This window comes from Chelonia mydas, chromosome 7, assembly GCF_015237465.2.
Source record: "Chelonia mydas isolate rCheMyd1 chromosome 7, rCheMyd1.pri.v2, whole genome shotgun sequence".
NCBI classification, from domain to species: domain Eukaryota; kingdom Metazoa; phylum Chordata; order Testudines; family Cheloniidae; genus Chelonia; species Chelonia mydas.
Genome location: NC_057853.1, coordinates 33,676,326 through 33,692,422, shown reverse-complemented (window position 1 = coordinate 33,692,422; position 16,097 = coordinate 33,676,326). Strand labels below are relative to the sequence as shown.

General features: G+C 43.6%; 1 protein-coding gene across 3 annotated transcripts in view; it reads right to left on the bottom strand.

Annotated features, from left to right (window-relative positions):
* Positions 1–14,175, bottom strand: part of PHF2 (PHD finger protein 2) — a 142,074-nt gene extending 127,899 nt beyond the window's left edge. Inside the window, exons 1-2 of one of the 3 annotated variants that reach the window (XM_043550692.1) lie at positions 13,273–13,339; positions 12,725–12,915 (exon numbers count right to left, since the gene is read on the bottom strand). In XM_043550692.1, coding sequence (XP_043406627.1) covers positions 12,725–12,915; positions 13,273–13,287 — 206 coding nt within the window. In that variant the 5' untranslated portion in view covers positions 13,288–13,339. Of the gene's footprint in view, positions 1–12,724 lie in introns of all 3 variants that reach the window. The other 2 variants (XM_037903781.2, XM_037903782.2) reach the window with 2 other exon arrangements.
* Between the last annotated feature and the right edge of the window lie 1,922 nt (positions 14,176–16,097).

The following is a 16,097-nucleotide window of genomic DNA, read 5'->3' as shown; positions in this document are numbered from 1 at the left end:
AATCTCTTTTTTGTGGCCTGAAAAGGGAGAAGAGTCAGAGATTGCATGAAGTCTACTAGGGACCTAGCTACTGCCAATCTGTTCTAAGGGTGTGCCTACACTTGGAGCTAGGGGTGTGATTCCCAATTCGAAGAGACATACTCATGGTAGCTCTCACTGAGCTCGTGCGCTAAAAACAGAATGCAGCTGCAGCAGTGGGACAGGTAGCACCCCGATTACATGCTGAAGGTCTCAGATAACACTGCAATGGCCACATTCTATTTTTAGCATGCTAGCTCGATGAGAGCTAGCCCAAGTATGATTCGAGATGGGAATCACACCTCTAGCTCCGAGTGTAGACATACCCTTTGTGGAAGGTACTCAGATACTATGGAGATGAACAGCAATATGAAAATAACATACCTAAAACAGATGATACACTTCTACTGTTTTCAAATACTAATTTAGAAATAACTGAGGGTTGTTTAAGTTGAGAGAGGAGATACTTTATATGTAAAATAGTGAGGTCTAAGAATTTTTAATACGTGCACATTGTGTTCCATGCCACAGATTAGATGCATAAAATGGCTACTGTGAAAAATCTGGTCAATTTAAACAAAACTTAGGATACTTACATTGCAGCGAAGTCTCTGGAGTCATTACAATGCATCATTATACCAGATTTTTTAATACCATTCAACCATGTTTATCTAAATGTAGAGAGTAGATGCAAAACATTTTGAATAAACTCAGTTTCTGATTAACAGGAAAGGAAGTTATTACATCAGGGAAAATTATTGCCCTTTGGCTGACTGGTAGTTGTATTAACTGGGATTATCAGAGTATTACACGACTCGTACAAGTTTATATTTGCTGAGATTTCATGCAGAATTTGAATGTGTAATATAATTAAAGTGTAATATAATTTTGCTCATAAAAGTTCCAGCAAAAAGATCATTCACTTTTAAAACTGACATGCATGCAGTGCTCATGCAAGGCACAAAGATTAACAGCACTGGAGAATGAAGTTGTCCATGCCCAGAACACTGGCAAGCAGCAAAGACTGAGAGTGAACCTTTTCCAGTTTCCCCACTGACCCCCCTCTACATCTGGTATCCTGATAGGGGGAGTGCCATTAGGGGTGCCATTGCTCATCCAAATCTTGGCCTCTCCACTGGGGCTTTCAAAATGTTGCCAACAGATATGGGGTGAAATCCTGACTCTACTGACCTAAATAGCAAAACACTCATTGACTTCAGAATTTTGCCCAGAGTCGGTTTTGTGATGTGTTTCCTATCTATCTATCACCTAGGTAAAAAATGGAGCCCACCAACTCATTTCACAAAGGTCACTGAACAGCCATGAGGTGGTAATAACATCGGATCTCTGCCAACTTTAACCAGACCCAAACAAATAACCTGGTGGTAAAAGGCACTACACACTCATTGCCAATCTCCCAAGCCATCTAGCCCCCTATGTAAAAACTGGAATAATCATGAGAACCATGGAAGAACCATAATAGTTCCATTCACATTACACAGGTTCAAACAGATCAACAAATGGTGACAATGTTAATGGAAGAGTCTGCCTATTAGGGAGAGAAGGAACGGGTTGAGATAGCTGTCAAAAATAAAGGGGAATCATTTTTAAAGAGTTACAATAATCGTGACAAAGTTTCTCTGTCCAGCAACAATTTTTTTCCTCATATATGGTTAAATTGTTTTAACTGGTTCTGCAGAAATATTAAACAAAATCTCTACTCTCCCCCACCACAGACATATTCAGGTTACAAACAGTGGGTGAGCTAATCTACCTCCTCCTTGCTCACTGGCAGAGTTTATTTCCCTTTACTAACTATACCTGGAAAATGATGCTGTTTGAACCTTTCTGGCTAAAAACTGCCAGCTGCTTAAGGGTCCAATCTTGCACTCATTGAAGTTAACAGACATTTTGTCCTTGAATTGGGCCCCAAATGTGGTTCAGCAACAGGTTTTTGGTTCATGGTGGGCACTGGAGCCTTCTGCTAGATTTTTTTTAATTAAACCTGAATTGTGTCTAATATTCATAACATTATTATACTTTCTGTTGTAAAATCCTTTTATCTTTAAAGGACTTTCACACATACTAGAAGTGCAACTGGACAAGTCTATTACTTGCTGTCAGATGCTAGTATCTCACTAACACACTTGCAGGCCTGTTCCTATCATATAAGTGTCTACAGTTACTATCATTTAGATCCATATTTTCTAAAATATCCACTAATTTGGGGTTCCTTGACTTTTGAGCTTCTAAGCTGAGAGACTACAGGCTGCCTTTGAGAGAAGTGCTAAGCATTCATTATCCTATTTGCTATGAATAAAAATTGGGTACTCAGCACTCTGAAAATGAGGCTCAAACTGCCTCATGTTGGACCCTTTTGCAAATTTGGGCCATTATATATTCTAACAAACAGGTTTAAATACAAGACTTTATATTTCCAGTCCCACACCTATCAATAAGGACCACTCTTTTTCACCATGCTATAGTGCCTGAGCCTCAAGCACACAGATACTGAAAACCTGTGAGCTTTCTAATCAATAGTCAAACTGAATCCTACAACAAAGCACTGTTCAGGAGTGAAAAGCCCACTCAGCTCGAAAGTCAGCATTACAGCGCTAGATATCATGCTAACACCTACGGAATACTAGTTTGATACCTGGGCAGTGTTCCAAAAGGGAACAGAAAACCCAAAGATAAAAGAACTGACTATTCTGAGGAAGCTAATCCACTTTCTCCTTGCATGCATATCTGAACGTGGAGCCCGTACTTTAGAAATAAAGTGCTGTGTAACTACTGAAGTGCTTTGCCTGGGGTTGTCAGTATTAGAATTCTGGCACCTCAGAGTTAAGGTCAACTTGCAGTTCCCATTGTAAACTTTTTATTTTTAGGGCTGAGTAATTCAACCTTTTTTCATTCACACCACGTTTTGGCCCTTTGGCAATTTTTTTCCAGAAAATAAAACAGGATGCATTATTAATAATTTGACAATCCACAGTGTATATGAAGAATATTCTCTGTTTTTATTAATAAATGCATGCAAAGTAGTCTTGATATTATGACTGACATCACAAGGTCTCTGGAGATAATGGAGTATCAATCAGAAGTATCCTACGGCATGTTAAGATTGTTATAGTTTCCACTGTAAATCTCTTTCCATAGTTATGTATCTTAAAACAAGAAAAGTGGTGAAACAATTACCTCTGGTAATTCTACGGGATCAAGAACTCAACACTGACGGGCTTCACAATATTGTTTTGCTTTACCTGCTGGTCAGAGTTCATTTGCAGCTGAAAACTATGTTTAGATAATTAGCATGGGAACTTAATTCTGAATCCCATATTTATGAAGGAAGGCTAAGTGTGGGGTTCCTGATCTGATTAGAAAGCCAATGAAAATTTGACCTCCCCTTAAAAGACTGCAACAAAAGGAAGTACAGAGACTCCACATGGATTTGAATGGTAAGTGGTACTTTAAATTCTTTAAACTCTTTTAAACTTCCAGACTAACGTAAAGGCCTCGGATAGCTAAAGTGACGCCAATTTTTAAAAAGGGCTCCAGAGGTAATCCCAGCAATTACAGGCCGGTAAGCCTGACTGGTTTGAACTAGTCAATCAAAACTGGTTGAAACTATAGACATAAACAGAGATTAACATAATTTGTTGGGGAAGAGTCAACACGGTTTTTGTAAAGGGAAAATCAGACCTCATCAATCTACTAGAATTCTTTGAGGGGGTCAACAGGCATGTGGACTAAGGGGATCCAGTGGATATAGTGTACAGCAACACCTCGCTTAACGTTGTAGTTATGTTCCTGAAAAATGCTACTTTAAGCGAAACGATGTTAAGTGAATCCAATTTCCCCATAAGAATTAATGTAAATAGGGGGGATTAGGTTCCAGGGAATTTTTTTTCACCAGACAAAAGACTATTATACACACACACATATATATACACAGCATAAGTTTTAAACAAACAATTTACTACTGTACACAGCAATGATGATTGTGAAGTCTGATTGAGGTGATGAAGTCAGAGGGTGGAAGACGGTGGGATATTTCCCAGGGAATGCCTTACTGCTAAATGATGAACTAGCATTCGGCTGAGCCCTCAAGGGTTAACACATTGTTGTTAACGTAGCCTCACACTCTACAAGACAGCACAAATGGAGGGAGGGGAGACAGCAAGCTAGAGAGAGACGTGCATTGCCCCTTTAAGTATGCTGACCCCACTCTAAGTACACTGCCTTTTTAAGTAGATCAGCAAGTTGAGACAGCAGCTGCTGCCAGCAAGCTCCCTCCGTCCTGAGCCCTGTTGTGTCCGTCCTGCCCCCCCCCCCCGCCCCGGTGGAGATGGGGTAAAGGAGTGGAGGGCAGGAGCAGGGGGAGGGGGACACCCTGACATTAGCACCCCTGTCCCCCTGCACAGCAAGCAAGAGGCTCCGGGGAGGGCAGGAGCAGCACATAGCAGTGGGGGGAGGGACAGCTGAACTCCCCGGCAATTGATAGCCTGCTGGGCGGCTGCCACACAGGGAACTTAGGGGAGCGGGGAGCTGTTGGGGGGCTGCCGGCCCACCCTGGTTCCAAACCCCCACCAGCTAGCTCCAACATGCTGCTCTTCCTGCAGGTAGTGGACAAAGCAGGCAGCTGCCAAACAATGTTATAATGGAGCATTGCGCAACTTTAAAGGAGCGTGTTCCCTAATTGATCAGCAATGAAACAACATTAACCAAGGGGACTTTAAGTGAGGAGTTACTGTACTTAGATTTTCAGAAAGCCTTTGACAAGGTCCCTCTTAAGCAAAGTAAGCTGTCATGGGATAAGAGAGAAGGTCCTCACATGGATTGGCAACTGGTTAAAAGACAGGAAACAAAGGGTAGAAATAAATGGTCAGTTTTCAGAATGGAGAGAGGTAAATAGTGGTGTCCCCCAGGTGTATGTACTGGGATACAGCCTATTCAACATATTCATAAATGATCTGGAAAAAGGGGTAAACAGTGAGGTGGCAAAATTTGCAGATGTCACAAAACTACTCAAGATAGTTAAGTCCCAGGCAGACTACAAAGAGCTACAAAAAGATCTCTCAAAACTGTGTGACTGGGCCACAAAACGGCAGATGAAATTCAATATTGATAAATGCAAAGTGATGCACATTGGAAAACATAATCCCAACTATACATATAAAATGATGGGGTCTAATTTAGCTGTTACCATTCAAGAAAGAGATCTTGGAGTCAGTGTGGCTAGTTCTCTGAAAACATCCACTCAATGTGCAGCGGCAGTGAAAAAAAGCGAACAGATAATAAGACAGAGAATAGCATGTTGCCCGAGTCTATATAAATCCATGGTATGCCCACATCTTGAATACTGCATGCAGATGTGGTCGCCCCATCTCAAAAAAGATATATTGGAATTGGAAAAGGTTCAGAAAAGGCCAAAAAAAATTACTAGGGGTATGGAACGGCTTCCACATGAGGAGAGATTAATAAGACTGGGACTTTTCAGCTTGGAAAAGAGACGACTAAAGGGGGATGTGATTGAGGTCTCTAAAATCATGACTGATGTGGAGAGTGTTATTTACTCCTCATCACATCAGAACTAGGGGTCACCAAATGAAATTAATAGGCAGCAGGTGTAAAACAAACAAAAGGAAGTATTTCTTCACACAATGCACAGTCAACCTGTGGAACTCTTTGCCAGAGGATGTTGTGAAGGCCAAGACTACAACAGGGTTCAAAAAAGAACTAGATAAATTCACAGAGGATAGGTCCCTCAATAGCTATTAGCCAGGATGGGCAAGGATAGCATCCCTAGCCTCTGTTTGCCAGAAGCTGGGAATGGGCGACAAGGGATGGATCACTTGATGATTACCTGTTCTGTTCATTTCCTCTGGGGCACCCAGTATTAGGCACTGTCAGAAGACAGGATACTGGGCTAGATGGACCTTTGATCTGACCCAGTATGACCTTTCTTATGTTCTTATGTTGTTCCTGATCCTACTCCCATTGAAATAAATGATAAAACACACATTGACTTCAATGGAAGCAGGCTTAAAATGTATTTTTATATTAGTTTCAAACACTGTTGCACCAGGTTTCAAACAAACAAGTTAGTTTTTTTAAAAAGCAGACAATTCCCACTAAGGGCTTGTCTACATGGGGAAAATGACTGGAATAACAACTCCAGAATAGCTCTGCATGTGAATACTCTGTTCCAAAATAATTAGTGTGCTTTGTGGAACAATTTATTCCACAACAGCTATTCAAGTAAGTTTCCCTGTATAGACCAGCCCTTAATGCGGATTATTCCTTTAGGGTACTCTGAAACACCTAAAATCTTTAAGATATAAAATTAAACAACTAAACATATGCAACTTTTTTTCATATTTTTAATTCCCTGTACTAAATGAAACACTGTTTGTGCAGTGTAAATCTGCAAAACACATTGACACTTGATAATATTGAGGGAAACTAGTCAGTAAGATTCAAAACAGGATTTATATTTATATTTATACAAACAGGAGTTGAATCTATAGTTACAATCTTCCATTGTATGGTATTGCAAACCAAAGTGCATTATGAGGAGTTTATACCTTAATCCAAGCATCCAGAATTGGCCGCTGTCAGACATAGGATACTAGACTAGATAGAACATTGATAGGAACTTAGAATTTCCATACCAAAAGAGAGCTATTTCCCAATAATGGTCAATACTCCAGCTGGTATTCATCTTAAGTATCAATGCATCAGGTTTAGCACACTCAGTTTTATTCTACCTGTGGGAACTGTGGGTGTTACCCTTGTCATTCTAAATAGCTAATCATTTTTTAATCTTACTAAGTTATTTACCATGATGATTTCTTGTGGCAAAGGGTTCCATGGCTTAAATATATGTGGTGCAAAAAAAAGTATTTCCCTTTCTTCTTTCTATTTAGTGAATGATTGTATGTACCCCTCTTATGGCATCTGGGTGCCTGATATAAATTAATGAAACACCATGTTAAACTCCCACAGCTAAGAGGATAAACAACTCACCTTCCTGTACCTATCAACCTTAATAAATAAGCCAATATTGTTCCATAGTTAAGGAAATACTTGAACAAAAAGCCTTGCCTTGCTCTGCTCTAAAGTTCAGAAAACTTTAGATTCTGGCACACTTCCAGAATGAGCAAGTACGATAGCTGGGTCTTGCCACTGAACAGGTCTCCCTCCAGCCCTCAAGGGGTTTGCATTCATAGGCTGTCAGTCAAAGAACCCTGGGAGGCATGGATCAGCATTCACGTCACACTCCCTGTCAGTACCCGGCCTGGGCCAGCTAATGATCCAACCAGAAATCCAAATTTGGTGATGAATCCTGGTCATGCGCTATCTGAGGCACAGATGCGCATAAGCTAAGAAGAGTCAAAGCATCTTAGCTGATTTCAGCTGCAGTGTGGGTTCAAAAGAAAGGAGGCTCTCCCTAAGGCAGGCAGGTACCATACCATACATGGTTTTATATATTAGAACCCACACCCTCCATTGCTCCTGGAAGCAGATGAGAAGCCTGTGCAGTTCACAGAGCCACCAAACCACTCCACGAAGTTGGAGGTCCACTGCATTCTACATTAGCTAAACATTCCAAGTGGTTGCTAAAGGTAGCCGAGGTAGAGCACACTGCAGTAGTCAAACCTGGAGGTGACAGTGTCACTTTAAAGAAAGGCGGTAACCTCGTAAATCACCACAGATGAAAGACAGCACCATGAACTACCACTGCTACCTGGGAAGCCAAGAGCAGCTGGGAATCTAAAAGTATCCCAAGAGAGTGAATCTCTTTGGGAAAGGACGGACATTCTCCATTAACAAACAGAGCAGCCAAACTCCTATCGGCAACTCCTCAGGTTGTTTTCCCTAGCCAACACGCATCACCTCCATCATTTGTGGGTTGAGCTTCAGCCAACTTGTTTTCGCAGGGCCTGGACAGAACAAGGAAATTATTCAGTCTCAATCTAATGAGAAGCACAAACAAGGAGGTCATCTTCATATTGGTGACACTGTAGCCCCAAACATTAACACAAACACTCTCAAAGGGCCTTGTGCATGTTGCACGGAAGGGACAGCAGTATGGAACCACAGATGAGAAGAGCTTCACAGATCCTCTGAAACCATTCCAAAAGGAAAGAGCAGAACCAGTGAAGAACAGTTCCACTCACCCCTTTTACACCCTGCCAACATATCAGGACCACCACCTGGGCAACATTATCAAAAGCTCTAGTTCTAACAAAATCATCAGACTCGTGACCTTTGTCTAGGGCCAGGAGTTCATCAACCAACTATATGAATGCAATCACTATAACATACACAATCCTGAAACCAACATGATAGGAATCCAGAAAATAAAAAGATGCCTACTGAAGTGTAATCTTCCCCAAAAATGAAAAGTTTGAAACATGGTAATAACTGGCAACTGGAGAGATAATTAACATTAAGAGATGGCTTCTTGAGAAAGGTCTAACCATTGTTTCTTTAAGGATGTTTGGTATCTTGTCCTCCCAAGAGAAGGTAACAAACCCAAAAAGCTTCTGACTGGCTTTCACCAGGCATGAGAAACCTGGATCTCTCTCAGGTAATTTTGTCAGATAATATCACGGAGTAATGATGTCCAAACTGGTGTCCATGGACCACTAGAGATCTGCAGAGCACTTCCTGGTGGTCTGCAGAGAGCTGGCTAGTCAGTTAGCACTTGCTCCTCATTCTTATTTCCAGATGCTAAAGTACATTAAATGAAAGCCTAAAATAAATTTAATACTTTTCTAATATTAATTTCCTATATAAGCAATTGTTGCAGTTGCCACGGGGATGTTATTCAATGTCAAATGAGAGGAGACATTAGGAATGTGATGTGAAGTAGCCCATGAAATATCTCTATTAAGATGTGGTGCACGCTACGAAAAAGTTTGGAAAGCCCCATCACAGAGGAATCAGGAAAACACCTGAGCCATTTCCACAAAAACAAAATAGGGATTATGGAATTTTTAAGAAATCCCACAGCCTACCACAGTACTTGAAGAAATCAATAAAGTTCTCCCCCTTCAAAAATTACTAATTTTGATGAGCCTCTTTGTACATTGATTAGTTTGAATATTAAGACAATGTATTAAGCTTGTAAATAATTCAGAAATAAAATGAACTTTTTTGTGACTATCATAAGTGCACAGAATGTGTGACATGAGTTTAAGATTGTTATGTATATTTTATTGAAACAAATTACATTATTTTAAAAACAACAGTTTTTGGTGGTAGTGTAAAATATACACACACACACAAACTTGCAAGATTGAGGTCTCTAAAAGACACCCATGATTTTTTAAAAAAACTAAACCACCAGGTATGTTTTTTCTATTGATTACCTCTTTGTGCTTATATTATGAAAAAAGGCAAATAAGAGCATCCAAATGGCCTCTCTCTTCTATCATACCACTTCTTCTGCGTCTCTTCTTCAAAGTAAATACCAAGTCTTTTTAATCTCTCCTTGTGTGGAAGCCCCATCTTTCTCAAAGTCCCTAGTTATTTTTAGAGTCCATCTCTGAACCTTTATGTTTGCTGCTATTTCTATTTAAGATCATTAAAACTGAACACAGTTCGCAAGGTGAAGATATACCACCCGTTTGCTATTACGTTCTTTCCCTTCTAATACCACGTAGAACATCCTATTTCACTATCACTGAGCTTTGTCTTCATTGAGCTGTCCACAGACATACAGAGATCATTTTCCTGAGCATTTCCCTTCAAAACCCATCAGTGTATACAAGTATCTTAACTAGTCCCTTCTTACTTACTTGTCTATGTTGACTTTACTGTGCCACCATTCGGTCTTAAAACCCTGAGATTTTAGGTCCTACTTGAGTTCTCACAATCCTCTTTAGTCTTGGCTATTTAATTTTTATCACCTCTCTGTCACCCCTCTCTTCCAAATCCTTAACAAACATGAGATACTGCACACCACTCTGGAAATTTGTCTAGTTCATAACCCTAGAGCACCCCACTGCTAACATTTTCACCTATAAAAACTGGCCATTAATTCACACACTTTGCTTCACATTTCTGAACCACTTTTTAAATCCATGATGAGACTTTACTTCTCCCCCCACAGTTAACAAGTTTCTATAATAGCCTCTTGGAAGGAAGTTTATCAAATTCCTTTTGAAATACCTCTATAAACTATCTCCAGCTCAGTCTCCATTAGTTGGTTTCGGGCCTGCTCCAGTACCCACTGACATCAGTGACAGTGAAAACAAGCCCTTAGCCTGCTCCAACCTATCTCCTTTATCTGGTATTCTGTGAGAACTCTTCAAAAGAGTTAACAGGAGAGAGTCACAATTTACGCTTACAGAATACCTATCACACGGTGTGCACTCAGTTTAGGAGCTTAACACACTCTTTAAATGATTTCCCTATTATTTTTCCAATAGTTTTTAACTAAGCTACTTCGTTCTTGAATTCTTTTAGAACTAAGAGATAAATTACATCTTTGGCCCTGGTGATTGACTCTATTTTAATTTCACTTCTTTTTTGATACTTCGATCTGTCACAGTATCTGACCTTTACTACTTATAAAGAATTGCTTTTTATGTCCACCTTTCCATCCTGAGGGACTCGCAGTCACACTGACCCTCCTAATGGCTTCCAACAGTACTCTAGATAAACTTAGAAGAATATCTTATTATTTTGTATACTTCTGGCTACTTACTCCTCAAGTTTCCTCTTGGTTTTTCAAATAACTACTGAAGATGTTTTCCATTCTATTAGTATAATTTGAGTCAATTTTTAAAAGGACACCATTTTAATTCTAAACCTCTGGTACCTTGCTGTTCAACCCCCCCTCTGTGTTTCCCTTGATTTTAATTTTTGTTGATCTGGAGTACACAAACCTTGTATGACTCTAATAATAAAGTTTATTTTTAAACAATCCTCAAGGTGATTCTCTGAGTTATAATCCCCTTAACTTTCTTTACATTATTTTTAACTAACTTCCCCATTCCTAAAAGAAAAAGAAAGGTTCTTGAAGTTCAGTTTCACAGTATTTGTTCCTCTAAATAACACCCCCACCCCAGAAGAGCTCTGTTTAAGCTCCAAAGCTTGTCTCTCTCAACAACAGAAATTGGTCCAATATTGTCACTTACATAAAACCTCAACCATACCTTCTATACCATGGTTTAATATGAAATAAATAAAAAGAGAAGCCTCTCCCTTTGTCTGCTCCTGAACAAACTCTCCCAAACTTCATTGCCCCCCCTCCTCACGAAAGTTGTGGAGATATAAAGTTCAGTCACTTTATAGCTGAGTAGCTGTAAGTCACCTGGGGGCTCTGTTTTGTTCGGGCAATCCCTGTGATCCCAGAAACTTACTGTTGTGACACCAAGATCATAGCAATGCTGTTGACTCAGCGATAATGCAATGTAGTGGTTACATGACAAAGGGGCAAAGCAACGTATTCCGAACCCACGCTCCCCCAGTAGCGATACAATGAGAGAGGGCAGGGGCGGCGGCACCCGTTCTGCTGAGTGTCACTGACCTCAGGGTTAAACGATTGCAATAGGTTAGTTTTGTTGTTAAATTGTTAACACGCTGCTAATTGTCAGTGGGCTCCGAAGTCCCCTCCCTTTGCTCTAGGCACCGCTTGAAAACCGTGGGGTGACAGTCACAGGGGGCTGCTCTGGGGCGTGGGGGGCTCAGTCACAAGGGGCTGCTATGTGGTGGGAGGTCAGAGGGTTGCTAGGAGGTGGGGGGGTCAGTCATGGGGGGCTGTTAGGCGGTGGGAGGTCTGAGGGCTGCTCGGGGGTCTCGCCCCCCACGTCCCTGGGCACACTGGCGTGGCTCGGTGCAGCCCCCGAGAGGCCCTGCCGTGGCAGGGGCGGGCTGTGAGCTAGCGGGGTCTCCCCCCCCCGCCGGGCGCCAAGCGCGCCCAGGGGCGCCCCTGCTCCCGGGGCAAGCCGGCTCCCACCGCAGCGGCCGGGGGCTGCCAGCCCGGCCCCTACCCGCCTCTCGGGGTCTTGCCCGCAGCCCGCCTTGCCGCTGCGGGGCCCGCGCTCGCCTGTCTCCGAGCCCCCTTCCCCCGCCCATGTGCCGCGGGCCGGGCGGGCCCTGCCCGGCGCTCGGCTCAGGCTGCTCCGGCCATTGTGCCCCTGTCACACGGGAGCCGAGCCGCCCGCGCGCCACAGCGGAGCCCGGCCCAGCGGCCGCCGCCTCCCCGGGACAAGCTCCCGCGAGCCCGGCCACCGCAAGCCCTGCGTCCGCTGCTGCAAGCCCCCGGCCGGCAGCCGCTTCCCCGGGCCCCGCACAACGAGCCCACCAGGCAGCGGTGCAATGGTCCGGAAAGCAGGCGTGAGCCAGAGCCGCCCCCGCCCCCGCCAGGACAATAGCCCCCCATGACCGGGGGGGGGGGGGGGGAGGCATTGTGCTGAGAACCGAACATTTACAAAACAACCCCCCCCCCCAAAAAAAAAAAAAAAAGCCCCAGCAGCGAGGGCCGGGGGCAGCGAGGCTCCTCCTCCTCCTCTCCAAAAAGGCCTGTTGGAAAACTGCACACAGCAACAGCAGCGGCGGCAGCTCCGCCGCCTGCCTCCCTCTGCCCCGGAGAGACAAGGCGGCGAAGGGCGAGAAGGGGCGATCGCAGCCCGAGCGGGGTGCGGGGGAGGAAGGGGGGGGGACAGCAGGCCCGAGCCCTTTGTGTTACCTGCCGTGGAACCAGTCCTTGCAGGCATCGCACTCGATCATGAAGCGGGTTACGTCGTAGGGCAGCCTGCAGATGCAATAGACGGGCACCGTCGCCATGTTAGCTGAGCTCCCTTCAAAACAACACTGGACTCCCAGGCAAGCGAGCAGGGCTGGCGGCGGCTCCTGCCGCTCGGTAGCTGGCGGCTTCTCCTTCCAAAACGCAAGCAAAAAAATTGCAATGTCGAGAGACGGAGCGGGGAGGGGAAAGGGGGGGGGAGAGAAGAAGGGTGGAAAAAAAATCAGATAATGCAATTACAGTTCCTCAAGGGCGAGCTCGCAATGTCAGAAAAATAATAAAGGGCTTCCCAAACTTTGGCTGCATGGCTCCTCTCTGGCTCTGCGAGCTCCAGGCGAGCTGGGGCTTTTTTGTGTGTTGTTGTTGGTAAATGATTATTATCCAAAATGTTTGGCGAAATGCATTATATTGCGTGCCCCCTGGTGACAGTACAGTACCGCGGCTTTTCATAAACACTCCGAAATGTAGCCCTTTCCTTGTAATGTCCTTACGTCAGCTTGCAACATTGTAATATTTCCTCCGATGGGGCTGGGGAGGGAGGCTGCAGAAGGGGAGGCGAATCTGAAAACTCAGAGCTTGGCACCGGGCAAAATACTAGCGAGGGGGGGGACGGGGCTGGGAGGGGAGGTAACCCACCTTGCTGAGAAAAACAAACAGGGCTGGGTGTAAAAACGGGGACGAGTAAAAGGAGGGAGATTTAAAAGAAATAAACGACGAGTGGAGATGGGCTGCTCGGAATGCCAAGATCTCGCAGTCGTTCCGCACTGCAAGGAGAGACTTTAAAAAAACTGGCCTTAAAAACAAAAATCAGTCTCCAGATTCGAGAGGGACAGAGTGTGTGTGTGCCCCCTCCCCAGACCACACACCTGCAAAACGAGTGACACCTGCCAGCAGGGCCGAATAAAGGAGGTGGGGGGATTAAATGAACCTAGCTGTTAATATAACAGGTCTGAGCGCGGGAATGTCCAAAAAGGGTCCTAAAAGTGGGGCAGCGACTCCTCTTTTAAAGGGACATAAGTAAGGGCTTTAAAAAAGTTATTTCGTTCCATGCTGCACGCAGCGCAGGGCGGCCAAGGAGCTGTGCTCCCTGCAGAGACGGGAACCGGGAGTGAATTCAAACAAGGAACCCACACCACCAGATCTATATTCCCTTGGGAAAGGATTCTGCACCAGGGAGGCGTCCGAGAGAGCAGCCTTCCCAACGCTGAGAAGGGGGGGGCTGCAGGAAAACGCTTCTGAAGACACACAGCTTCCAGGCAACACTTTTTGGAACAGGCTTGTTTTGTTTGCGGTGCCCATCGCCGACAGCGCGTTGAAGGAAAATAATAAAGCTTTCCGCACTGACCAGCTGGTCCCTTGCGTTCTGTGGCGCTTCTTTTCTGCCATCCTGTTTGCAAACGAGAAACATAAACCATGTCCTTTATGATCAGTTTCTGTTTGCACCGGATGTGAAACTTGCACAGCGTTGTTTCCAATATGCCTTGTCCATTGAATTCCAGCGGCCGGTTCAAACTTTTGTAAAATGTCACTTGTCCCTTTTTCTCATGGTGATTCCTAACTTTAGTCATTTGATTGATTCAAATGGTCATAAACCTTCCCCCAGAGCTATTAACATATTCTCCAGCAAGCTCAAAAGCAGCAGTTTGTAAAGTACACTTACAGCTGTTGCCAAACTTACTATACATGATGTGTGTGTACACACACCCACATATACACATCATTTTAAGTTTAACAGGGATAATTTAGGTGTATATGCATACACTCAAACATAAGTACAGCATGTAGCTCTAAACCCAAAAACTTTATTTTGATGACAACCAACTCTATATCCAAAAGAGAGATGGTTAAACTTTGAAATAACATGATTTTAACTCAATAATTGCACTGTAATGCCTAAAGAAACAAAAGCTTTAGAGAATTATTAGCAGGGGTCTAAGCAAGGTAGGGGAGGGATACATGAAAGACGTATGTATTTTGAAGGGAAAACTTGTATTTGATGGAGGTATTTTGCAATATTTAATTTCCTTAAAAGCCACATAAGGCTACCTAAGCCAGCCCATCCACCCTTAAATTAGAAATGGAGTGACTAGGCCTGTAACCCTTAAAAGATGAAAGTAAATGTACTGGCCCTATGAAGTGCCAAATCAATGCCGTAGGATATTGGGGACACGTTGATAAAGGCAGTTCATGAGTAAAATACTATACAGCCCAAAACTGCAATCATCATCCACAAAGAGAAGAGTGAGCAACAGCAGCAGTGTAAGAACCAACGCTTGAACTGATGCTTCTCTATGCAAGGCACTGCATTTAGCCGCATGGAGTGGAAATCTATCAACTGCATGAAAAAACTTGTCTTCTGCAGTTTCCACGATATGCTATGCATCCGATGAAGTGAGCTGTAGCTCACGAAAGCTCATGCTCAAATAAACTGGTTAGTCTCTAAGGTGCCACAAGTACTCCTTTTCTTTTTACGAATACAGACTAACACGGCTGTTACTCTGAAACCTGTCATTATGCAAGGCACTGCATTTAGCCGCATGGAGTGGAAATCTATCAACTGCATGAAAAAACTTGTCTTCTGCAGTTTCCACGATATGCTATGCATCCGATGAAGTGAGCTGTAGCTCACGAAAGCTCATGCTCAAATAAACTGGTTAGTCTCTAAGGTGCCACAAGTACTCCTTTTCTCTCTGAAAAGTGAAAACCTCTCTTCCAGCAGCGGGAGTCTGCCAAGCTGGTAAAGAGGCAAGGATCATGGTAGCTTGTGTAATGGACAAGAGAGGAGATTCTCATTTCCACATAAGGTTAGTTCTAGGCCTCTCTGCTGGGATTACCAACAAGGTTAACAGTTGTATCAGTGGGACCTGCCCACCAAGACTGGAGTGAGACTGACTAGTCATTTTATGTAGGCCACTGACTGAGACAGCAGTGACTTTTAGTCCCTCCCATGCTGGCTGCAGTGTTAGAAGTGAAAGTCTCTATCCCATAATCAATATACTGAGCCATTCACTTCCCCTGGGATTGTTTGGTAGTAGATGACCTTGAAATGATTGTTAAATATTTTATGATGGCTTTCCTTTGTAAACAGCGTAGGGTTTCAAATTTTCCCCATAAGGCTGAGGTCAAAGTATTGCACAGTATTGTATGCACACCACAAACTCAGATTACTAACGATGCAGTCTACCAGGGTTAGTAATATAGGCCTGCATTTTCAAAAGTGGATAATGTCTTTGGGACCCTCCAATTTTTTGAGTGCCAAGTTGAGTCACCTTGAAGACAGTGCTGAGTACCTGCTAAGACACAGGTCCCTTTTCAG